The 25,809-nt window shown below is 33.4% G+C and overlaps 1 protein-coding gene and 1 pseudogene across 2 annotated transcripts; both read left to right on the top strand.

The window, feature by feature from the left end:
- Nucleotides 1-19,730, top strand: LOC117909308. 2 transcript variants are annotated; one of them, XM_034823304.1, is made up of 2 exons: nt 1-278; nt 19,539-19,730. In XM_034823304.1, exons 1-2 carry the CDS (start codon nt 96-98, stop codon nt 19,725-19,727), a joined length of 372 nt encoding a protein of 123 aa, XP_034679195.1. In that variant the 5' UTR covers nt 1-95; the 3' UTR covers nt 19,728-19,730. The 2 variants fall into 2 exon arrangements, with proteins under 2 accessions (XP_034679195.1, XP_034679184.1); XM_034823293.1 differs by lacking the exon at nt 19,539-19,730 and adding an exon at nt 9,044-9,647.
- Nucleotides 19,465-25,540, top strand: LOC117909306 (annotated as a pseudogene).
- Nucleotides 25,541-25,809: the final 269 nt, after the last annotated feature.

Genomic DNA, 25,809 nt, shown 5'->3' on the forward strand with positions numbered 1-25,809 from the left:
AACGCTCATATGCCCAGAGCCACACGACAAATGTCTATTCACTGTCACTTCATTTTTTTTTTGAATTTCAAAATTCCTAACGTCTAGATTCACCCATGATATACCAAAGCATTATGCAGTGGTTCAGTTCTTATTTCAATCGATCATCATGGATCTGGGTTGCGTTTCTGTGGAAGACAAGCCCTGAAATGAATCATCTCCTGCCTTGGGTGTTGATTATTGAGAACCTGGAAAACAATTCGAGCGAGGCAGTGACGGCGACTCTAAAGTTTGGCAAGGTACGTTTTGCTCTGAATCTTTGATTATTTGTCTGTTTGGATGTTGAGAAAATGGAGGGAAGGACTTAGTTATGGTTGTGGGAGAAGGACGAGATGGGAGAGCTTAGTGTTATAAAGCGGTTTAGATCAAAGAAATTGTGGTAATCGAAGGCTCCGGTTCGATCTTGAAAAAGGAACAAATGGAAAGGAAAATGATAAAAGTAGCTCGAGAAAGAATCCATTTTAATGCATTTTTGACGTTTTTCTTTCCATTCTGAATTTCAAATACAGCTAATTTGCCTTTTTTCTTTCTTGGATTCTCCATTTGCTCGTTGATACAGTGATGATTTAGGGTATCTATTCATCTATTGTTTTATTCTCTTGAATTTTGCGATTTTATTGGTTGATTGAAACTTTCAGTTTTTGAATCCAGTATATTTCTTGTTTGGAATGAATAGGTCCTGTTTAGTTTTGTTTGGATATGATGGAACTGGAACCCTAAAACCTAACTGTACGCACAAATTTCGTAATTTTTTTGGTCCTGCAAAAATTAGCAAAACAAATAGGAAAATAATGCGAACAAAATAATTATTAAAATATATTATGTGTACAATCTCAAAAATAATATTCTTTCCAAAAGAATATTTTCCCTCTGATTATTTTGCCTTGATCGCACTTTAGAAAATGATGATAACATTTTCTTGATTTCGAAGATCAACCAAGGGCCAAAAGTGGCTTATTGTCGAATGACCTTGTTGAATGGCAAAAAATGCATATAACAGTTTTTTTGCCGTTTATTGAACTTGTAGGGAGATTTGATCAAACTTTATTTTATTATGAAACCCTTTTTCTCGTACGAAGTTACCTTTGGATTTTCTTCTTATGATTTTTCTTTTTGGATTTTTTTTATTTCTTAATTTCCTTCCTTGATAGGGAATTTGAATTTTAAATTTCCGAATTTTAGTTGCTTAATTCAAGGGATTTAGTTCCTTGATTTTAGCAAATTTTCCTCTCCGAAAGGTTTTACCAACAAAATGCCAAAATTCAAAACAAAGAAGAGGAGTTAGAAAATAAACAAGATTACCAAAGAAATTTAAAAAGAGAAGAAACCACAAACTTTAATTACATAAAATTAAAACCATCCATGATAGGAAGTAAACTGAAAACATAAAACAAACTTGAAAATTTACATAGCTTAAAAACCATCCATCATAGGAGGTATAACATAAAACATAGATACATAAGGAGATGAATATCGTACAATGGGAGAAGGGTCGCTTTGAAGAAAGCTTGGGGCTTGGAAGGCTTACACGTTGAGAGAGAGAGAAGAGAGAAGGGAGAGAACATAAGCTTGGAAGAGAAAAATGAAAAATTAAAAGATGCTTACAAATGAGGATCAAGCCTCTTTAAATAGCTAAAAAGATGGGACGAAGCACTGTTTGTTTTTTGACTAACAGTTGTGAATATAGTAATCCCGTGCAAGAAATAGTGAATAGTAAAAAGTGAACAGTAAAAGATGCTACTGTAGCACTTTTGACATTTTCACCGAGAATCTTACTTTCGACTGAGAAGACGGTTGACACTGCTTTGGACTATATATATAGATAGTCACATGCTTGCTGCTTTTGGTGCTGAAACTGCTTTTGGTGCTGAAAGCACTGTTTGCTTTTTGACTAACAGTTGTGAATAGTAATCCCGTGCAAGAAATAGTGAATAGTAAAAAGTGAACAGTAAAAGATGCTACTGTAGCACTTTTGACATTTTCACCGAGAATCTTAGTTTCGGCTGAGAAGACGGTTGACACTGCTTTGGACTATATATATAGATAGTCACATGCTTGCTGCTTTTGGTGCTGAAACTGCTTGGCTGGATAATATTCTTGTCGGTAGGCCAACAAGAGGAGTATGTTTAAGGCAGAGTGTAATCCTTACGATGCTCCTCAAAAAGCTTGACTTCTCCAGTAATAGACTTGGTTGGAAGATGATCCAACTTCTTGCTACAAAAAATCCGATGACAAGAATCTACAGCAATGAGATAACCCATATTTTTTGGATAAACCTCAAAATCCCTACTAATAATTATGGCTCTCCAATGGTTGATTTGCTTAAAAAAAATTGCAGAGGGAAAGACAGCCATGTAGGTCTTCTATTCTGATAGTGGAGAGAAACAATGTGCTGAGCTGGAATAAGTCTGCCACAAGAAACCCACTCAAGAGCTTTGCTGATGATGGTGGTGTCAGCGAATTTCTTATTCATTTTAAATCCTTGAGTTAAGCCAAGAGCAATTTTTCTTCCAAACTGAGATACCTGGTTTGAATCAAAGCAGATAATTTGATGAACATTAATAATCCAAAAGCTTTTATAAGAGTTAAGAGTAAGTCTTCATTCTTGAATTTTCGGCTGATTGGCGAATAGTACTGCAAGTCCAAGCAAACCCGACTGATTGTGAAATTTCTATTGCATAACATCTTCTTAATGCCTTGTTGGCACTGGATAGGTTCTTCGACAATTCTACAAAGTTTAGAATCATCAAATTCCCTGTCAATAACCAAACTTAAACCTGGGACCTTAAAACCAATATTGGTTGAGAGATAGATATGAAGATCCTGGAGGTAAGATGAGATGAAGATTTGCTTTTCTTCAACTGAAGACTTGACTTTTCCAAAAATTAGGAGACGTAGATCTGGCTGAAGAGAATATAAATTCTTTGTCTTATGGAAATACATTCTTAACATACGGTAACCCAACTCTTCCTCACTCAATTTTTTAACATCCACCAGTGGGGTAAAATGCTTATTTTCACCATTTTCCAGTGGAGAAAATGAGGCTTGAGCTTTTAACATAAGCTGATGAAAGTCAACTAATTCAAGCTTCCTTTCAAGAGTCTCACACCTTTCCTACAAGTTAGAAATACAATTGATATATCCAAATAAAGGGTTAGTATTAAAAGATAGATTTGTGGGGAAGGAATCCTCCACAAAAGGTAGAGATTCCGAGCTTGAATCTATATCCCTACTAGGGGATGCTAAAGGAATATGATGTTTAAAATGGCTGCAAGAAGAACCTGCTACTTCAAAATGTTCATAATAGAGTGACATGTATTTCTCATAAAGAACTGAATGGGATTTCTTAAAATCTGGAGATTTCTTAATGGGCTTAAGAGGTTGTTTTTCTTTTTTGGGGGTCATGTTCTTGTGAATCCCGCAAAAATTCACGAGTTAGGAAATCAATGATTGAGTTACTTTCTCCTTTAATATACTTAATTTGAAAATCAAAATTGCTTAAAATAGCTTGCCACCTAGCAAAAATATGCTTAGAAGCTATATTTTTAACATCCTTATGTAAAACTGATTTTGCAAATTTGCAATCAACTCTTAATAAAAGTTTTGATTCAAAAGATCATTTTGAAATTTTGAAATGCATAAAACAATGCTTAAAATCTCTTTTTTGATGGTGCTATAGTTGAGTTGGGCATGATTCCAAGTACCTGAAGTAAATCTGACCAACAACTCTTGATTATTACTTCTTTGCTTAAGAATCCCCTCATATCCTATGACAGAAGCATCAATATCAACTATCTTAAAGGCTTTATGATCAGCTAAGGCAAGACATGGTAGGGCCTTGACTCTAGACTTGACAATTTTGACAATCTTGGTATGATTCTGTGGCTTTGGGTGTCTATGGTATTAGAGCCACGAGAAAGGAAGTTGGGTTTGCTTTGGGTGTTTTGAGCTATCCTAGGATAAGTAGCAGTGTGCCTTGGAGCGCGAGCCCTGTCGGTTGAGCCCGTTGTTAGTCAAGGATAGGCGTTTGTTAGGGCTGTAAGAGGGTTGGGGTGACGTCTCATAAGGTCTGTCAATTTGCTATTAGGCTCTAGATCAAAACCCTAAAATGAGTTCAATTTTCAGAACCATGTTTAGGAGATCCACAGATTCTCAAGATACTGTTGTAAACAGTGAAAAGATCAATTATCTTAAGATCCAAAATGATTTAGATGATTGGAAGTTACCCAAGGTGTCTAATCAAGAAATTTATAAGAAAGGAACCTTGAAGTTTTTTTTACAGATTATACTATCAAAACCTCTGAAATGTCAATCAGCTTAGAACAAGACGATCAAGTCATAAGACTCCTAGATAACAAGTCCGTTGAGAAGCATAAGAAATCTAGCTATAATTTCATACACTTTGGTATGATTCAAGTAGCTGCTAAGCCTTTGACAAGATTAGGTTTAAACACCTCTATTGTCATGTGTTTAAGAGATAACAGGCATCTCGATTATCGAGATTCTATTATTGGCGCGGTCCAAGCTGGACTAAATGATGGCCTAGTTTATTTCCAGTGTTTCCCTAACTTCATTGTTAGACTAAGAAATGCAGACATCTTAGATTCTGTTGTCCTGCATATCTTAACCCATGGCTTTAAGATCAAACCAGGAAACAGTCATGTTTCCATCATAACCAAGTTTGTCTATAAGAGCATGAACACAAGCGTTGGATCTGGAGTACTTTGCACTAGTCCTAAGGGTGAGACCACTCTCTTTTACTCAAATATGTTAGATAAGTCAAACTTCATTTTCCCCAAGAAGATCTTGTGGAAAGATGTTGAGTTTCCAGAAAATTGGCATTTTGCTAATGTCGTTCTAGCCATAGAATAGAGAACTGAAAGGTTTGTTCAATATCATGATGGAGGAGGAGATCTGATTATCTCCAAATCTTTCCATCATTCCAGCAGCCCTGGAGTTTCAGTCTATGAACCCTTTAGAGCTTCAAGCTCTTCTATCCCAGTTAGAACCAATAGGGAAGAAGAAGGTTTCAGTTCAGCAAATCCTAAGAATATTAAGCTAACAGGTGTTAGAAGTCACATCAACGTGGCCAGACCATTTTACACTGAGGAAAATGAGTCTACTCAGGAATCATAACAGGATGAGTCCCTCGTTATGTCTCCTACCTATTCCTAGATGATTAATACTATAAGCCTAAGTGATGAGGACTTTGAGATCAACAGGGATCTCTTAAGAAAGGACTTCTATTCTGAAGTCAATAAGCAAAGGAAGGATTCACTGTCTCTAAAGTCATTAGAACCATTTACCGGAAAGAATTTTATGCTTATTTAAGATAAGAAAAGAAAAACATTAAGTTTTGGATTTGGTTTGAACTCTTCAAACAAGAGGAATATCCAGATTATCCTTGTAAGCATATTAATAACACCTCCACAAAAACTAGGATATGGAAAACTAGTGACAATATTGTCATAGAATCCATTCATCCTCCTGAAGCTAAGATAGAAAAGAATATTAATGGAACCATAGTCACAGCTTCACTTTTTAAGACTAAGTCAGAGGATAAAGGAACTACTAGTGCAGCTGATATTAGAAGGATCATGGAACAAATTAACTACACTAATATGTTTCTCATAACCCTTGGAAATCAAGTCAACCATGTTGAGGAGATTATTGAAACTCAGGATCACCTTAAGAAGTCTTTTGTTAAGAATGACAATAAGCCTTTGTTTTTTTGAATTATCTAAGAAATTCCAGGAAAATCCTCATATTGATCAAGCTTTCATTGATAAAATAAGCCAAAAGGTTAAAGATAACCTTCTTATCCCTGAAACACCTCAACCTTTTGCTATCCCTGAAACACCTTTACCTTCCCATAGGAGAATCAATTTGGTTAAAAGGAATATTAGTCTTGAAACAAAGGTTAATGGACTAATTAAGATAACCAGAGAACCCTCTATCCAAAAGCCTTTTAAGGATCATAGTGACAGACAAGAGAAAAGGCTTATCCTTAATACTTTGACTATTAAGGATCTTCAAGAAGAAATAGGGCAGTATAAGAAGGATATTAAGAGCCTAAAAAAACCTACAAGTTTAGGATTCTTTACCCCCTATGATCATATCAATAGGGTTGGTTTTTACCATAGTAATCCTAAAAATGAAGACTTTGAAGAAGTTTTTGAATCTTCACAAGTCAATAGTGATAAGATAAATGCATACTTAAATACTATTAGTAAAGTTATCTTCCAAATGTGGGAAATCTCCCTTACTATAGTAATTAAGAACAAATTTATCTTTGATATTATTGCTTTAATTGATTCAGGTGTAGCTTTGAATTATCTACAAGAATGTCTAGTACCTACCCAGCTTTATGAGAAAACCAGACAAACTCTTTTTGGAGCTAATGGTAAAAAGCTTACTATCAAATACAAGTTGTCAGATGCCCATATTTGTAATCAAGGCATTTGCATTAAGCAAACCTTCATCCTTGTTAAAGACCTTAAGGAGAAAGCTCTCCTTGGAGTCCCTTTCCTAAGCTCCATCTTTCCCATGTGGGTAGATGACCAAGGTATAAGAACTAAGCTTTTAGATAAGGAAATTCTGTTTGAATTTGCCAATCCACCTGGAGAAAGAAGTATAAACACCATAAAAGATCAGGTGATTAGGGCTAAGGAAAATCATGTTAATCTCTTAAAACAAGAGATTGTGCTGGTTAGAACAGAAGAACAATTGAAGGTTAAGAAAACTCAAGATGCCATAGAAAAATTTAAGAATAAAATTATTGAAGAAGTTTGTTCTAACATTCCTAATGCATTTTGGCACAGGAAGCAACATGAGGTAGAATTACCTTATAAGCCAGATTTTAGTGAGAAAAATATTCCCACTAAAGCAAGACCAATCCAAATGAACAAGAATTTATTAAGCTATTGTGAAAAGGAAATCCATGATCTCATTGATAAGAAGTTAATAAGGAAGTCTAAGTCCCATTGGAGTTGTTCAGCCTTTTATGTTCAGAAACAAGCTAAATTAGAAAGAGGAATATCTAGACTAGTCATCAACTATAAACCTCTCAATGATGTTTTAAGATGGATCTGGTATCCTATCCCAAATAAGAGAGACCTCCTTCAAAAATTAGTTAAGTCCAAAGTTTTCTCTAAATTTGACATGAAATCAGGATTTTGGCAAATCCAAATTGCAGAAAAATATAGATACAAAGCAACCTTTGTGGTCCCATTTGGACATTATGAGTGGAATGTAATGCCCTTTGGCCTTAAGAATGCACCTTTTGAGTTCCATAACATAATGAATGAAATCTTTAACCAGTTTTCTGATTTCATTATTGTCTACATTGTTGATGTTTTGATTTATTCAGATTCTATTGAACAACATTGGAAACATCTCAATAAGTTTGTTGAGACTGTTAAGAGTAATGGTTTAAGCTTGTCAGCCACTAAGATTAACCTCTTTCAAACTAAGGTAAGATTCTGAAGTCATCATATTCACCAAAGAACTTTCACTCATATTCAAAGATCAATTAAGTTTGCTGATAAGTTTCCTGATGAGATTAAGGATAAGAAACAATTGCAACGTTTCTTAGGAAGCCTTAATTATGTGTCAGACTTTATTCAAGATTTAAGCCAGCTTTGTGCCCCCTTAAGACAGAGACTTAAGATTCAGTTCCTTGGAAATGAGAATCATACCAAGATTGTCAAAATTGTCAAGTCTAGAGTCAAGACCCTACCATGTCTTGCCTTAGCTGATCATAAAGCCTTTAAGATAGTTGAGACCGATACTTCTGACATAGGATATGGGGGGATTCTTAAGCAAAGAAGTAATAATCAAGAGTTGTTGGTTAGGTTTACTTCAGGTACTTGGAACCATGCCCAACTCAACTATAGCATCATCAAAAAAGAGATTTTAAGCATTGTTTTATTAAGAGTTGATTGCAAATCTGCAAAATTGGTTTTACAAAAGAATGTTAAGAATATAGCTTCTAAGCATATTTTTGCTAGGTAGCAAGCTATTTTAAGCAATTTTGATTTTCAAATTGAGTATATTATAGGAGAAAGTAACTCAATCCCTAATTTCCTAACTCGTGAATTTTTGTAGGATTCACAAGAACATGGCCCCTAAAAAAGAAAAACAACCTCTTAAGCTCATTAAGAAATCTCCAGATTCTAAGAAATCTCATTCAGCTCTTTCTGAGAAATTCATGCCACTCTATTATGAACATTTTGAAGTAGCAGGTTCTTGCAGCCACTTCAAACATCATATTCCTTCATCATCCCCTAGCAGGGATATATATTCAAGCTCAGAATTTCTACCTTTTGTGAAGGATTCCTTCCCCACAAATCCATTTTTTAATACTAACCCTTTATCTGGATATATCAATTGTATTTTTGATTTGCAGAAAATGTGTGAGACTCTTGAAAGGAAGATTGAATTAATTGTCTTTCATCACCTTATGTTAAAAGCTCAAGCCTTATTTTCCCCACTAGAATATGTTGAGAATAAGCATTCTACCCTACTGGTGGACTTTAAAAAATTGAGTGAGAAAGAGTTGGGTTACCGTATGTTAATAATGTATTTCCATAAGACAGAGAATTTATATTCTCTTCAGCCAGATCTACGTCTCCTAATTTTTGGAAAAGTCAAGTCTTCAGCTGAAGAAAAGCAAATCTTCATCTCATCTTACCTTCAGGATCTTCATATCTATCTCTTAACCAATATTGGTTTTAAGGTCCCAGGTTTAAGTTTGGTTATTGACAGGGAATTTGATGATTCTAAACTTTATAGAATTGTCGAAGAACCTATCCAATGCCAACAAGGCGTTAAGAAGATGTTATGCAATTGCAATAGAAATTTCACAATCAGTCGGGTTTGCTTGGACTTGCAGTACTATTCGCCAATCAGCTGAAAATTCAAGAATGAAGACTTACTCTTAACTCTAGAAAAGCTTCTGAATTGTGGATTAGTTTATCAAATTATCTGCTATGATCCAAACCAGGTATCTCAGTTTGGAAGAAAAATTGCTCTTGGCTTAACTCAAGGATTTAAAATGAACAAGAAATTCGTTGATGCCTTCATCATCAGCAAAGCTCCTGAGTGGGTTTCTTGTGGCAGACTTATTCCAGCTCAGCACATTATTTATCTCCATTATCATAACAGAAGACCTACGCGATTGTCTTTCTCTCTGCAATTTTCTGATATTTGTGTTGAACCCATTATTAAGCAAATCAACCATTGGAGAGCCAAAATTATTAGCAGGGATTTTGAGGCTTATCCAAAAAATATGGGTTATCTCATTGCTGCATATTCTTGTCATCAAATTTTCTGTAGCAAGAAGTTGGATCCTCTTCCAACCAAGTCTATTACTGGAGAAGTCAAGCTTCTTGAGGAACATCGTAAGGATTACACTCTACCTTAAACATATTCCTTTTGTTGGCCTACCGACAAGAATATTATCCAGTCAAGCAGTTTCAGCACCAAAAGCAGCAAGCATGTGACTATACATTCCAAAGCAGTCTGTCAGTCGTCTTCTCAGCCAAAAGTAAGATTCTCGGTGAAAATGTCAAAAATGCTACAGTAGCATCTTTTACTGTTCACTATTCACTATTCACTATTATTGCACGGGATTACTATTCACAACAGTTAGTCAAAAAGCAAACAGTGCTTTGTCCCATCTTTTTGGCTATTTAAGGAGGCTTGATCCTCATTTATAAGCATCCTTTAATTTTTCATTTTTCTCTTCCAAGCTTATGTTCTCCCTTCTCTCTTCTTTCTCTCTCAACATGTAAGCCTTCCAAGCCCCAAGCTTTCTTCAAAGCTTTCCTTCCTTCTCCCATTGTAAGATATTCATCTCCTTATGTATTTATGTTTTATGTTATACCTTCTATGATGGATGGTTTTTAAGCTACGTAAATTTTCAAGTTTGTTTTATTTTTTCAATTTACCTCCTATCATGGATGGTTTTAATTTTATGTAATTAAAGTTTGTGGTTCCTTCTCTTTTTAAATTTCTTTGGTTATTAATCTTGTTTATTTTCTAAATCCTCTTCTTTGTTTTGAATTTTGGGATAATTCATGTTTTCATTGCATATGACCTTGTCTTGGGTGTCTATGGTATCAGAACCACGGGAAGGTGTGAGACTCTGATTTAAATAATAATAACAATAATAATTTTCTTTATTATTATTATTATTTTGTTGGTGATTAGGGAAACTTGGATATAAGATGATTTTTTTTAAATTTATTCATTTTGAATACCAAATTAGTGGTAATTTAATCAACTAATTTTTTATGTCTACAAATGCCCCCACTTTAAGACGCATCACCTACAAACATTGTCATGTGGATGGGGTGAGTCTTGAAGTAATTTTTTTTATTTTCAAATAAATATTTTCAAATAAATATTTTAATTAGAAGTTTCCTATTTTTTCCAAAAAAAATTATTTCTTTTCCACTTTTTTTCCAAACTCCGCTTCGTTTTCCTACTTGTTTTACACTTTCAATCATCTTCCAATTTGTCATCCCTATACACATTTTTTTTTTATATAAAGGGGACAATAGTTGAGAAAGTAGACTTGAAATTTTTCAGAGAGCCCTTTTGATCTTTGGGTGTTCTTCAACCCAACTTGAGAAACTCGACTTGAATTCACCGCGAAAAATCTTCACATTTTCAAATGCAAGTGTTTTTTTTTTCAAGGAAGAGAAAGACTTACTTTTTTCGAACACATGTCGACATTCAAGACAAAGATCATACCAAGATTGTCAAAATTGTCAAATCTAGAGTCAAAACCTTACTTTGCCCTAGCTGATCCAAAAGCCTTTAAGATTGTTGAGACTGATGCCTCTGACATAGGTTATGGTGGGATTCTTAATCCAATGGGTTTATATCCTTTGGGAAGATCAACAAGTTCTTAAATATCATTGTCTGACATAGACTGCATCTCATCTCTCATGGCAATCAGCCATTCATTTGCCTTATCACTACTGAGAGCTTCACGATAAGTAGTAGGGTCCACTTCTTCTCCAATGTCATACTCTCCCTTTCCGAGGTAAACATAATAATCGTTAGAAAAAACAGGCCTTCTAGTTCTTTGCGATTTTCTCATTTCCACATGAGAAATCTCATCTACAATAGGGGTTATTTCAATAGTGGGAAAATTGACAGTAACAACTCCTTGCTGAATCCCAGAATCAAAAGCTCCAACATTAAGGTTGACGTCTGAGACAAAAAATGTAAAGAAATAACATCCATGGGTTCCACTCTTTCATTGGATTGAGAGGCTATACTATTAGCAACATCCAACTCTATAAACGTTGCCACTTGAGACTCAACAACTCTAGTGCCATGAGTCGAACAATAAAACTTGTATCCTTTCGAGTGACTAGGATACCTAATAAAGTAACACCTAGTAGTTCTCGAATTTGCCTTCTTTAAAGAAGGATCAAAGATTTTCACCTCACCTAGACATCCTCATACTTTAAAATGATTCAAATTGGGTTTTTTGTCTGTCCATAATTCAAATGGTGTTTTAGGCACATACTTACTAGAAACATAGTTCAAAATGTAGATTGCTCTTTTAATGGCTTCATCTCATAAGTATTCTGGCAAATTTGATCTACTCATCATGCTCCTCTTCATTTCCATAAGAGTGCAGTTGCATCTTTCTGCCACGCCATTCTATTTAGGACTACCAGGCATAGTATACTAAGCAACAATACCATTATCTTGTAAGTACCTTACAAAAAAACCCCTTTTGTTGTCCAACATCACCATGCTTCCCGTAATACTCACTACCTTGATCAGATCTTACAATCTTGATGACTTTTCCCAGTTGTTTCTCATCTTCAGTTCAAAAGACTTTGAACATTTCAAGAGCATCTATCTTTTCTTTGTTCCTTTTGTTGTCCAACATCACCATGCTTCCCGTAATACTCACTACCTTGATTAGATTTTACAATCTTGATGACTTTCCCCGGTTGTTTCTCAACTTCAGTTCGAAAGACTTTGAACATTTCAAGAGCATTTGTCTTTTCTTTGATCAAATATATCTACTCATCATGTTCCTCTTCATTTCCATAAGAGTGCGGTTGCGCCTTTTTGCCACGCCATTCTGTTTAGGACTACCAGACATAGTATATTGAGCAACAATACCATTATCTTGTAAGTACCTTGTAAAAAGTCCCTTTTGTTGTCCAACATCACCATGTTTCCTATAATACTCACTACCTTGATCAGATCTTACAATCTTGATGACTTTCCCCAGTTGTTTCTCAACTTCAGTTCGGAAGACTTTGAACATTTCAAGAGCATCTGTCTTTTCTTTGATTGAATATACATAGCCATATCAGGAGAAATCATCAATGAATGTAATGAAGTACTTGTTGCCAAATAAGGTAGTGGAGTAAGGCCCACTAATGTTTGTATGAACAATCTCCAACAAATTTTGATTACGAGTTGCACCATTTTTCTTAGTCTTTGTCAATTTTCCTTTCACACAATCAACACAAATTTCTAAGTCATCAGAATCAAGGCGAGAAAGAATCTCATAACTAATTAAGCGTTCTACTCATTCTTTAGAAATGTGCCCCAAACGCTTATGCCATAACAATGAAGATCTTTTCTTCGTCAAAGGTCTTTTAGCAACACTATTTTCAACATTGTAAGAACAAGCAGATAACAACGACAATCTATAAAGCCCATTAGACAAAACACAATTGCCAATCACTTTAGAGTCATAAATCACCTCAACTCTTTTATTTGCAAAAGTGAAACTATATCCAGCTTTGTTAAGTACTGAAAAGAAAATTAAATTCCTTCTAAACGAAGGTACACAAAAAACATTGTCCAAAACAAGCTGAAAACCATAATCTAATTCTAAAACAGCAATCCCAATATGCTCAACATCAATCCCAATGTCATTGGCAACTTTAAGCTTTGACTCTTTTTCACTTGGCTTCCTCAGATTTCTTATCCTCTGTAAAGAAGTTGCAACATGAACAGTAGCACCACTGTCAAGCCATCATGAATCTAAAGGAACATTAACTAAATTAGATTCAAAACAGACATAGGCAGATAACATACTATGTTCTTTTTTTTTCTTCTCTAGCCAATTCTTAAACTTAAAGCAATCAACCCTCTTATGACTTTTTTTGTTGCAGTGATAGCACTTAAGGTCTGTGTTCTTGGCATTTCCATTTCCATTCTTCTACTTCTCACTCCCACTCTTCTTGAAATTCTTCATTTTCTTATGATCATGGAAGTTGGGTTTTCTAGTCTTTTCAACTTTCTTCTGATTATTCGGTTTTCCAAGAGCAACGAGATTAGCAGATTCATTTTTTTCTCTTTTCAGCTTTTCTTCCTCAGCCACACACTTAGTGATCAGGTCATTCACACCCCAAGACTAATTCCGGGTATTGTATGCAGTCTTGATTTGGCTGAAAGAAAATGGTAGAGTATTGAGGGCTTGATGAACAATAAACTTATCGGGAATGGGAATGTCTAGTGTTTTTAATCTAGTCTGAAGATACACCATTTTTAGGATATACTCACGAACCCCTTTCATATCATTATACCTCATATTCATCAATTCATCCATAAAATACCCAGCTTCGGCATTGTCAGATGTTTGGTATTTATTTCTCACAGCAACGAGAAATTCCTTAACATTGTTGCTCTCAGGTATTCCTCCAAGGAGATGCTCAGCAATGGACCTCTTGATTGAAATGAGACTCAAATAGTTCGATCTTTCCTATTTCGCATAATAAGCTCTCATAGCTTCAGTGCTTTCATTAGTAGGCTTAGGAGGTTCATCTTCACGTAGAGCCATGTCCAAGTCCATCATTCCTAAAACAAACTCTATGTATGATCTCCATCTCTTATAGTTCGACCCACTTAGAATTTCAATTGTAGCATTATTGTTGTTCACAACAAAGGAAACTTATTGACAAAAATTTGCAACTAGATCAATTATGGGCAATAGATAAAATGCTCAAATAAGCATAAGCAATACAATACAAGAATCAATTGTATTATCATAAACTCCCATTTGGGCAAAGTCCACAATAAACAACTATTCTCTAAGCATGAAGATCAACAAATAATTCATTAAAATTTATTTCCTTTGGGCAAACAAATTTATCAAATTATTTGTCTCATTCAATATCCTCATGTTGTTAAATTAATTTGCACAATAACCCCCTTTGCTAGGCAATTGTAGAAATTAATCTAAAATTTTATCCATCAACAAAATAGGAACTCATAAACTTGCAAATTTTGATGGTTAAGTCACTTCAGTGAAATAACCTCAACAATTCACATACAACATTCCAAAATTGGGTAAATTAAAAAATAATATTGCCCAACAACAATAGTGCATATTAGTAATATACATGCATATAATCAAACAAGATGAAGTACGTCACAAAATGTATTTTCAATGATCAATGATAGTAGCAAGAATTTGAACAACATTTTTTTTTTTATTACACTTTAAACTAATTATTTAACTATGTGATTTAGACCAAGTATGAGAGTATGCTTGAAAAAGTTTCAATCTAGAGAAAGTGAGTATTACACTCCTATTCCATATATATTAACATAATTTCTAGTAAATTCTCAATAGAAAATTATACCAAAGAATAATTTTAAGCTAATTAAATCACAAAAAAGGTAATAATTATTTAATAAATATTTTTGACCCCCCAAAAAAAATCATATATCCAGAAAAATGGATGACAAAAAAAAAAAAAAAAACTGAGCGCACAAGAAAAAACGGGGCTCAAAACGAACACCAAATGAGGTTACACGTCTCACACACTTGACCCGCAGGTGGGGAACGTGCGGCACATATGGCATGTGTGGCATTTGCTAGAGGTTATCTTCAACCTCCAGCAGCGAGTCAAAAAACCTGCAATTCAGGTTAAATGACTCGATTGCTACTAGACTTACAAACAATTGAAAAATGAATGTTTTTCGATCAGGATCTCGATGGGTTTTAAACTTTAGGTTATTTCTAATAATTCTAAGTCATTTAATCATCAAAAAACAACTTAAAGATCTCCATAATTGATTAACAAAATTCGGTTTTTATACTTCCATAGCCAATATCGAAAATTTTTATTTTAACACCTATTTGACCTTATTTTACATGTATTTTTACCTTAACAATATAAGAAATCTCTCTACAACAATTAATTAAACAAAAAACTTCTCAATCTTGCTCAATTTTTAAAAGAATATAAAACAAATTTTCTACGGTTCATACCCATATTTTCGAATTTTCAATTTTCACCAAATTTAGCCAAAAAACCGAAATTGATGCTACATATTAACTATAATATATGTAAACAACAAAATCCAAGAGTTTAATTTGAGTAAAACACAATAATTTGAACAAATAAAATTTTTCTTGAATCTTTAAATAAGAAAATTCCAAAAAATTTAAAACTTAATTACTCCCAATTTAAACAATGAAATTGCACATATAATATATCAAATTGAATCTTGTGACAAGAGGAACAAAAGGCCTAAAGTTTCACAATAAAAAGAAACCAAAAAAACCATACACAAGCATGGATCACATATTCGGCTTCGAAAATAAAATAAAATAAGAAACTAAAAATTTTATTTTCGATTTCTAATTGTAGATCCTAAATCTTGTAAATCTCGCTCTGATACCACATGTATAATATTTTTTATAATCACATAAATTAATCATACATGATTAAAGGATACTAACAATAGAAAATCACTATAAAGAACATACATGTTTGAGTCATCGCAAAAAAAAAAAAAGAAAAAAAAAAAAAAAAAAAAAAAAAACAAGTGATTGATTGTTGCAACCAAGTCTTCCTCTCTATGATCTTGATAACAGCTATGGTGGCTCTATGGGAAAACAAAAAGACCCTTTATTTAGATTAGAGATGGGACTTAGCATAACTCAATATTGGGTTCTCATTGGGCCCTCCCATAATGGGTTTCAATGAGACCCATAGCCTACACTTGCCACTCAACTAAGCTTCTACTCAAAAGATGCAAAACTCAATCCAAATATGATCACTAGTTAATTGGGCTCATTATATAATAGACTATCCATTAACCCATTTTTTCGAAATACAAATTATTCAATTAATGTTAGTTCATATAAAAAATTTCCAAATGTGGGATAACATTAATTGAATAATTTGTATTTGCAAAAAACAGGTTAATGGATAGTCTATTATATAATGAGCCCAATTAACTAGTGATCATATTTGGATTGAGTTTTGCATCTTTTGAGTAGAAGCTCAGTTGAGTGGCAAGTGTAGGTTGTGGGTCTCATTGAAGCCCATTGTGGGAGGGCCCAATAAGAACCCAATATTGAGTTATGCTAAGTCCTTTCTTTAATTTAGATAAAGGGTCTTTATGTTTTCCCATAGAGCCACCATAGTTGTTATCAAGATCATAGAGAGGAAGACTTGGTTGCAACAATCAATCACTTATTTGTTTTTGTGATGGCTCAAACAGGTATGTTCTTTATAGTGATTTTCTATTGTTAGTATCCTTTAATCATGTATGATTAATTTATGTGATTATGTAAATATTATACATGTGGTATCAGAGCGAGATTTACATTATTTAGGATCTACAATTGAAATCGAAAATAAAATTTTTAATTTCTTATTTTATTTTATTTTCGAAGTCGAATCTGTGATCCATGGATGTGTATGGTTTTTTTAATTGTGAAACTTTAGGACTTTTGTTCCTCTTGTCACAAGCTTTAAATTGATATATTATATGTGCAATTTTGTTGTTTAAATTGGGAGTAATTAAGTTTTTAAATTTTCAAAATTTTCTTGTTTAAAGATTCAAGAAAAATTTTATTTGTTCAAATTATTGTGTTTTACTCAAATTAAACTCTTAGATTTTGTTATTTACATATATTATAGTTGATATGTAGCATCAATTTCGGTTTTTTGACTCAATTTGGTGAAAATTGAAAATTCGAAAATATGGGTATGAACTCTAGAAAATTCGTTTTATATTTTTTAAAAAATTGAGCAAGATTGAGAAGTTTTTTGTTTAATTAATTGTTGTAGAGAGATTTCTTATATTGTTAAGGTAAAAATACATGTTAAATGAGGCCAAATAGGTGTTAAAATAGAATTTTTTGATCTTGGCTATGGAGGTATAAAAACCGAATTTTGTTAATCAATTATGGAGATCTTTAAGTTGTTTTTTGATGATTAAATGACTTAAAATTGTTAGAAACAACCTAAAGTTTAAAACCCTTCGAGATCCCGATCGAAAAACATTCATTTTTCAATTGTTTGTAAGTCGAGTAGCAATCGGATCATTTAACCTGAATTACAGGTTTTTTGACTCGCTGCTGAGGTTGAAGATAACCTCCAGCACATGCCACACGTGCCACATGTGTCGCACGTTCCCCACTCGTGGGTCAAGTGTGTGCAGGGCGTGTAACCTCATCCGGTGTCCATTTTGAGTCCCGTTTTTTCCTATGCGCTCGTTTTTTTTTTTTTTTTTGTCATCTATTTTTATGGATATATTATTTTATTTTTGGGGGGTCAAAAATATTTATTAAATAATTATTATTTATTTATGTGATTTAATTAGTTGAAAATTATTCTTTGGTATAATTTTCTGTTGAGAATTTACCAAAAATTATGTTAATATATATGGAAGGAGTGTAGTACTCACTCTCTTTAGATTGAAACTTTTTCAAGCATACTCTCCTACTTGGTCTAAATCACATAAACTAGTTAAATAATTAGTTTAAAGTATAATAATAATAATAAAAATTGTTGTTCAAATTCTTGCAACTATAATTGATCATTGATCATTGAAATTACATTTTGTAACGTACTTTATCTTGTTTGATCATATGCATATATATCGCTAATATGCACTATTGTTGTTAGGCAATATTGTTTTTTAATTTACCCAATTTTGGAACGTTGCATGTGAATTGTTGAGGTTATTTCACCAAAGTGATTTAATCATCATAATTTGCAAGTTTATGAGTTCCTATTTTGTTGATGGGGAAAATTTTAAATTAATTTCTACAATTGCCTGCCCAAAGGGGGTTATTGTGCAAATTAATTTAACAACATGAGGATATTGAATGAGATAAATAATTTGATAAATTTGTTTGCCCAAAGGAAATAAATTTTAATGAATTATTTGTTGATCTTCATGCTTAGAGAATAGTTGTTTATTGTGGACTCAGACCAAATGGGAGTTTATGTTTTTTTTTTCATGAAATTTTACAATTTTTTATTTTTGAAATTTAATTAAATAAAAACACATGCATAAATATCAAATATGATTTTTTTTTTCATATGTTTACACACATACAAAAAAATTGTACTTAATAATGTATAAGATATTTTCATGTTTTTATTAACATCCATAACAATGCACAAATATATTCACAATAGGTAGGCTTGTACAAGTTTAATACAATTAGTTCAAATACCCTATACATTTATTACAAATGTCTTATACAGAAATGAAAATATAAACAAATAATATTTGACATTTATGTAAATAATGTTTCTAATGGTATAAAAAACAAATGAAGAAAAACATATAAATATATTCACAATAAGTAGACTTGTACAAATCTTATACACTTGCAAATAGGTTCACATCATGCTCAACGAGATAAAATCAAGGGTCTAAAGTATGTTAAGTATACTTACATAACATTAATAAATTCCTTCAATTCAAAGTAATTTTTTTATCAATAACTAATAAATTCATTCAAATTCCAAGAAAATTGTGTATAAAATTTCCATTTAGGGTAGAATTTTAATTATTTAAACTTAATTCCAATTTTTGAAAGGGCGAGAGATAAAATGACCCTAAATAGAAAAAAAAAAAAAAAAAGAATTAAAATACAAAAATGTTTTATTTGGTTGAATTAAATGGTAAAATGTTTTTATGACTTTAACCCTTAGAAGCAGAAGAAAATTATACTATCACATACCTTCTTATAATCTTTGATGTAGAAGTATTTCAAACTTTCATTAGAGCGTCGTATCAATGACGTATTATAGAAAATGAAAAAGAAAAAATAGAATACTCGAGAGGAAGACTTAATAAATTTTCATTAAAAATCTCCCTCTTCTACAAAGAGGCATTAATAAATAATCATCCGCAAGATTCATATTGCTATAAATTCTGATTTTTTTAGTTTTAATAATTTTTTAATTCTATTCTTATGCCAATGTATTTTTTAAAAATAAAAAGCATTTATATTTAATATTTAATTAAAATAATTAAAATATGACTGAATTTTATGAAAATGGTATTCAAAGCACTTCTTATAAATAAGGTAAAGGATATCTTAGTCCATTTGATATTTGATGTATGATTTCAAATTCGTAGACGTTTTTCTATTTCTTTTTTAAAAAAATATTTTTACTTTCGACGAAAATATTTCTATTTATTATAAATTAAAGGTCTAGAGGACCGAGATTGTATGAATTTTCTAGGCAGCCAAACGGGTCCTAAAGGAAAGAAGGCCGAAAATGGAATCGTCGAACATCTTTCCGACGTTTTTACAAGTCAATGCATCATTGTTGAATAGAAGAGGAACTCCCGCTATTCCATTTCTTAAATCCCAGAGACCAAAAACAGTGGCGAACAAGCAGAAAGTGCGAGAAAATTTGAAGAAACCGTAGATGAAAGGCAAAGGTGGTTGGAGCCCCAAGTTAGAATTGCCGCTTCTCTTCCTCTCATGGTCCTTTTTCTTCCTCACTGGGCTCTTTGGGTCCATGCTGTTCTCTCAGGTTTCTTTTCCCTTTTTTGTATTTTTTTAATGTGTCAGTCGCCTTTGGTTTGAGTTCAAAGTCGATCTTTTTTGCAGGATGTAAATGGAATTCGATCACCGCCGAGATTGCATGAATCGGTGGAGGAGGAGTACAGTTCGATGCCGCATGGGGAGACTGGAGAGAGTTCCGTTGATTTGATCCCATTTCAGGTAACTGATGTTCTTGACTGTGCTTCTCATTTTGAATTTTCGAATTTGAAGAGATTGCGATTCATACTCCTGGTGGATTATTCTGTATTTAGAGATACTCTCTGCTAGTCTGGCTTCTTAAGTTAAAGTTTCGATCATATAAATTGTTTAAATTAGTTCCCTATTTCCAAATTATTGCTGTTTGTTTATACTATATGTCTCAGTGATTGTTTCCAGGGTGCGGGTGAAAAGTTGGCTGTGCAGGTGAAATTTCATACGCCGCTGGGCCCTATTCTAATGCTTCTACATTGTAGCATTTGATGCTTGGCTCTTTAACAGTTACATCTCAGAAAAATATCTCTGGGAAACAAAAGAAATATCTTTAGCATTTGGCGGAAGGTCTTAGAGTCTAAATGTTGACTTGGACTCAGTTAATACTTGATTCAAAATTAAGTTAGCTCAGGGCTTAATTCTGAGTTGAGTTGAGCCCAAGTTTGCAGTGTTGGCAATTAAATTTAGAAAGATGGATTGGAATTTCTGATATCGAAGTGAAAGAGTTGGCCAAAGCCAAGAAAAAGGGAAAACAGTAGACCATTAGAAGTGGCAATTTGAAGGGTATTGGGCTGCATGCTGTTTGTACATAAAAAAAAAAAAATGAGCAGTGCTATAAGCTGATGTCTGGCTTTGGTTGTGCAATGAACACCTTCTATTTGGCTGAGTAAAGCCTACAAAACAAAGGATGCCCGAGGAGGGTCTTGGGGATCCCTCTCCGATGGTTCAGTCAGTATCTGTTTTATGGAAGAGAAAGATAAAGAGAGAAAGAAGAGCCCACAACTGTCTAAGTTTTTTTATTTATTTATTTATTTATTTTTTGTTATAGCCGGGATGCCCCCCAATCCATGGGTCTTTTCCCTAGCCTAGTGTGAGCCTGTAGGATGAAATGGGCTTGCCCCAAATGCTAGATTGGGGGTCCACTTTATTACTGATGCTAAGACCATGGGTTACAATGGGTCCCCAACACATGCGTCCTTTTTTATTCACCTATACAAAAAAGTCGCAGTTCAATAGGTAAAAACATTGGAAATAAACACATGAAATTATTATTATTATTATTATTATTTAAAAAAGATCCAGAAGTTCTTTTAAGAGCATCAATCCCATGCATTTAGTCAGCACTTAAGGCAAGCATTCTTTCTGGAATTCAACATAGTCAGAATTTTTGTATAAGTCTTTTCTTTTACTTTGGTTTCATTTCATTATTGGCCCTTTTGATCTTGAATGCAGGTCTTGAGTTGGAAACCACAAGCTCTCTATTTTCCTCACTTTGCAACTGCAGAACAATGCCAAAGCATAATTGAAATGGCAAAGTCAAGCCTTAGTCCATCAACCCTGGCTTTGCGAAAGGGAGAAACTGAAGAGAGCACTAAGGGAATTAGAACTAGGTAACTTTTTGTACAGAATAGAGTTCCTATTTTATTCACTGAATATTATAATTTGTGCAGAAAATTGTTTTTTTTCTCTAGTATCATAAGGAGAAATTAAACCAATAACTAGAGACAATGTTTGACAAAGAAACAAGTCATTTGTAGGTCATTGTGCATGCATTGACTTCAGTTTGATATACTCCTACTTGGTTACTTCTTTGTTATAATATAATTAAAATCTCTTGAAAGAAAAATGTCTAACATCTCACCATTGCTTATGTTCAGCTGCACAAGTCACATGAGTGTGCACTTGAAGTTGCTTAGAATGAAATACATGGTTGTTTCCCTCTCTTTGAAGGGGAAAGAAAAAGGGGACATGTTTTACCAATATTTTGGAGGTTGTTCATCCCAAACAATTTAATTGTGCAACATCAATTCATGGATTCCATGATGTGTTTCACCTATAGGTTGATATCATAATGATTAGATGGCAAAATATCAACCGGCTCTTTTTAATAAGAAACCAACTCTTTTCTATCACTCATAAATTTGAAGGTACAACAGTTCACCTTTATACCATCCATATTCTTTGTTGATGAGGGTTCTTTGTCCTTAATAGACTTTATTGATTGGTTGGGTTCTAGTTAAAGGGAGGGAGGTTTATTTGTTTATTTGTTTTACCTTCTTTTTCTTCATTGTTTAGCAACTTGTCTTGTATTACCTGTGTATTTGGTCATGCCCCTTTTGTTAGGCTCTTTTAATTGAATGTTTCTATATCAAAAAATATTTAAGCATACCATGTGTTAGGAATATTTTAAACTGACAAATTTTATGACAAACTGATGGATAAAAGAATTTCTGCATCATATTGTCTATATCTGTTTATGAAATTTGTCATTTTGAGGTATTAATATGCAGTATGCCACTGAACTAAATTTCATTAATTAAAGATAATGCAGGTAATGCACTATTATGGCTTAAATTTTGTAAATCATAGTTATGACCTTATCAGAGGATTTAGGAAGTTGGGGATATTGCCAAAAGTGCATGAGAGTTTTATGATATTTGCGTTTAATAAAATTTGGTACTAGTGTGAAAAAGTTGTAAACTTCCTCATCGCTGTTATGATATTTGCATATATGGATGTGCTTTGTGCCATTTAAATTTTCACCCTCCAAAATGGACTGCAGAATTGGTATTGAATACTAGGACTTTTATAAATAAAACAATTGGCACTTTTGAATTTACAAAGTTATGAATTATATTTCACTATTTACTAGAACATCATCAGGGACTATTACTCTATGAAGGCATGAAAAGATACTGTAGCAGATACCAATTTGTGGAGATGCTCTTTCCATTGATTTTTTTATGTAACCATTCTGTCATTGATCAAAACATAAAAAAATACAACTTTAAACCAGTATCAAACACCCTGTTTTTAGACCCATAGCCACTCCAAATATCCCAAATACTCTTTTCTTTGCACCCTCTCTACTCTCACTCATTCTCTCACATGGACATCTCTCTCTATCTCTCTCTCTCTCTCTCACACACACACAAACACATGCTTACCCACAAAAACACACACAGTCAGAGTATAACACACTCTTATATCTTGTTCTTTTGCTTTCTCACCCTAGAGCTCTCTACTCTCTCTCCCTCGTCTTTTTTTTCTTTTTTTGTGGATAAATACTCTACAAAACATTCTCTCTCAACCTTGTTTCTCATTGCACATTCCTTTCTTGTTGGATGCTTTCTTTGTGCCCCTAGGTATATGCCAAATTTCTTGTTAACTATTTTTGAAGTTGGGATTCAGAGTCCACAAAACTATTTTCTCATAGCTTAGGTATTGTTTGAATACACTTACTGTTATTTGTTTTTTTTTTTTTTTAAAAAAATAGTATTAACTTCTATATAAAAAGTAGAAACTCTTATATAAAACGTATGAACTTACCTTCTTAAAATTCACTTTAAAAAAATTTTAAAGTTTAAAGTAGTACAAATTTTCTAATACCTCAAATTTTTAAATAGCTTTTAGAAATCATTATCATTAAGTCTTTCAAGAATAGGAGTTACTATTATTTTTTAAAAATAAAAATAAAACCAGGAAGTGTGTCTAAACACCACCTTAGTGTTTTTATTGGCAAATTAGAGACATGTTATAGGTGCCTATCAATTAATTAGGGTGTTGATTCAAATTATGTGAATTAGATATATATATATTTATTAGGATTCTCGGACCTTTAAAAAAAAACCTTTTTCTTATAAGTTTATTGTATTTGATATATATCACTTGATAATGTTGTGCTTGGTTGATAAGAAAATGTGTAAAGGAAAGGAAATGAATATCTTGGCTTGTCAACCAAATGGAGGGTCCAATTGAATATTTATTTCACAAGCACAAATGATGCATCTTTTTACCTCCTACACCATCCTTGTCGGGTCTTCAACTGGGTTGAAGTTGTAATAGGGTAGCCATGGTGGAACCTATGGCTGGATTGAATCCTTCAGAATGGAAATGCTCTGTAGTGATAGGAACATCCATGGTTTATCCAATGATTACAATAATTGAATGTTCCCCCTCAAATGCATCTGCCCATGGCTGTAGTGTGCTCATGTGTTCAGTGGCTGTGGGGACGTTCCTTATCCATGGAAATGATCTACACGATCTTGTGCATTTCTGCTCCTCTAGTTTAATTGGTGCGGAGGGTAGTTTGTTCCTAATTCATCAGACTACTATTGTCAAACTGTTTTGTCTTCTTGAACGATTTTTTTACTTCACCTTCTTATTTATTTACCAAATCAATGTTTTACCAATAGTGCAATCAATACTTGTTTTCCTTGCATTGAAAGAGATGACCTTTCATTACAGGTCAATTAGTCTTGAGTAATGCAGGGATGTCACCAGATTGCAGGTATTCAATATTCTGAGGTATGAGATTGGGCAGAGGTATAATTCACATTATGATGCAATCAACCCTGCTGAATACAAACAAGCCAAAGGGTACCTACTAATCAAGCCTTTTTTTGAAGCATAGTAGCATGCTAAGTGACTAATTTATTCTCTTCTGTCTATACTTTTGTGAATACTCTGGGAAGTACTGTATACCTTCTATTGCTTTGTATTCCACATGGAGATCCTCAATAGTCCACACATTAGAAATGTTTTTTGATCTCTATAATGGGGGTATGATATGTTGTCTGATACTATTGCAGATTGCTTCCTTCTTGTTGTATCTATCTGATGTAGAAGAAGGTGGAAAAACTATGTTTCCTTTTGAGGTGAGATGGGGAAATTTGTCAGACTTCTCTCATTTTTCCCTTTTTATAACATCCATATGTGTTGGCCATATAGAGTAGTCACCTTAATGTTTTGATCTGCAGCATGACTTGAATATCAATACATTCAATTCCAGAAAATGCATTGGCTTGAAAGTGAAGCCACGAAGAGTGGATGGACTTTTATTTTATTCAGTGTTTCCAAATGGCACAATTGATTGGGTAACAGTTTTTTTTATTCGATTCCAAGTGAATGTCAATGGCATATAAATTGATCTGATTCTTCCTTTCGTAGGCAATGATGCATCAATGACGCATCCAATAAATTGAACAGGCCAATGAATTTTAAAAAATCCTTGTCATGCCTGACATGAAATTGTGAAGTTGGGTTCATAGTTTGTGTGGTTTCTCTTCCTTTCTACGATTTATTTGGTTTCTGATAAGTTGGGGGGGGGGGCGCCATTTGGGGCTGAATTCCAGTGGCAGCTTTTGATGTTCTGTTTTTGTAGGATTCTTTCTTATCTTTCAATGTGCTGAGCTTTATTGCAGACATCTATGCATGGAAGCTGTCCAGTGATTGAAGGGGAGAAGTGGGTGGCTACAAAGTGGATCAGAGATGAACAACAAGAAGACTAATAATGCATCAAAAGTCATTTCTTTTGGGAACCGTTACTTATTATTATTATTTTTTTTTTTGTTGATCTATAGTTCATACAAAAGAGAAGACTGTTTCATGTAAAAGGCAACTATTTGGATACATTAGTTTTTTCACGTAGCAAATATGAGGGGAGCAAAGTGCCACCCCACTCCTCCCTCTCTGTCTCTCTTATCTCCCTTCTTTTTCTCATGCCCTCTAATGTCCAATGGTAATTGCAATGGTGAACCCAACCCAGAATCTCTTTTAAATCATTGATTTCTATGGTTTGTAACATTATCATTTTGTGAGCAAAGGAGCAAGGCCTTTGGTGCAGAAGCAGAATTGGTATATTTTCAGTGGAAAATTGTGCAAAGTCTAACCCAGTTTTAGTCATCTAAAAGAAAATGTAAGAGAAAGAAAATAAATAAAAGGTAGATTTAAAATTAATAAATTCTTTTTAT

The sequence above is a fragment of the Vitis riparia genome, chromosome 3 (genome assembly GCF_004353265.1).
Source record: "Vitis riparia cultivar Riparia Gloire de Montpellier isolate 1030 chromosome 3, EGFV_Vit.rip_1.0, whole genome shotgun sequence".
In the NCBI taxonomy this organism is placed as follows: domain Eukaryota; kingdom Viridiplantae; phylum Streptophyta; class Magnoliopsida; order Vitales; family Vitaceae; genus Vitis; species Vitis riparia.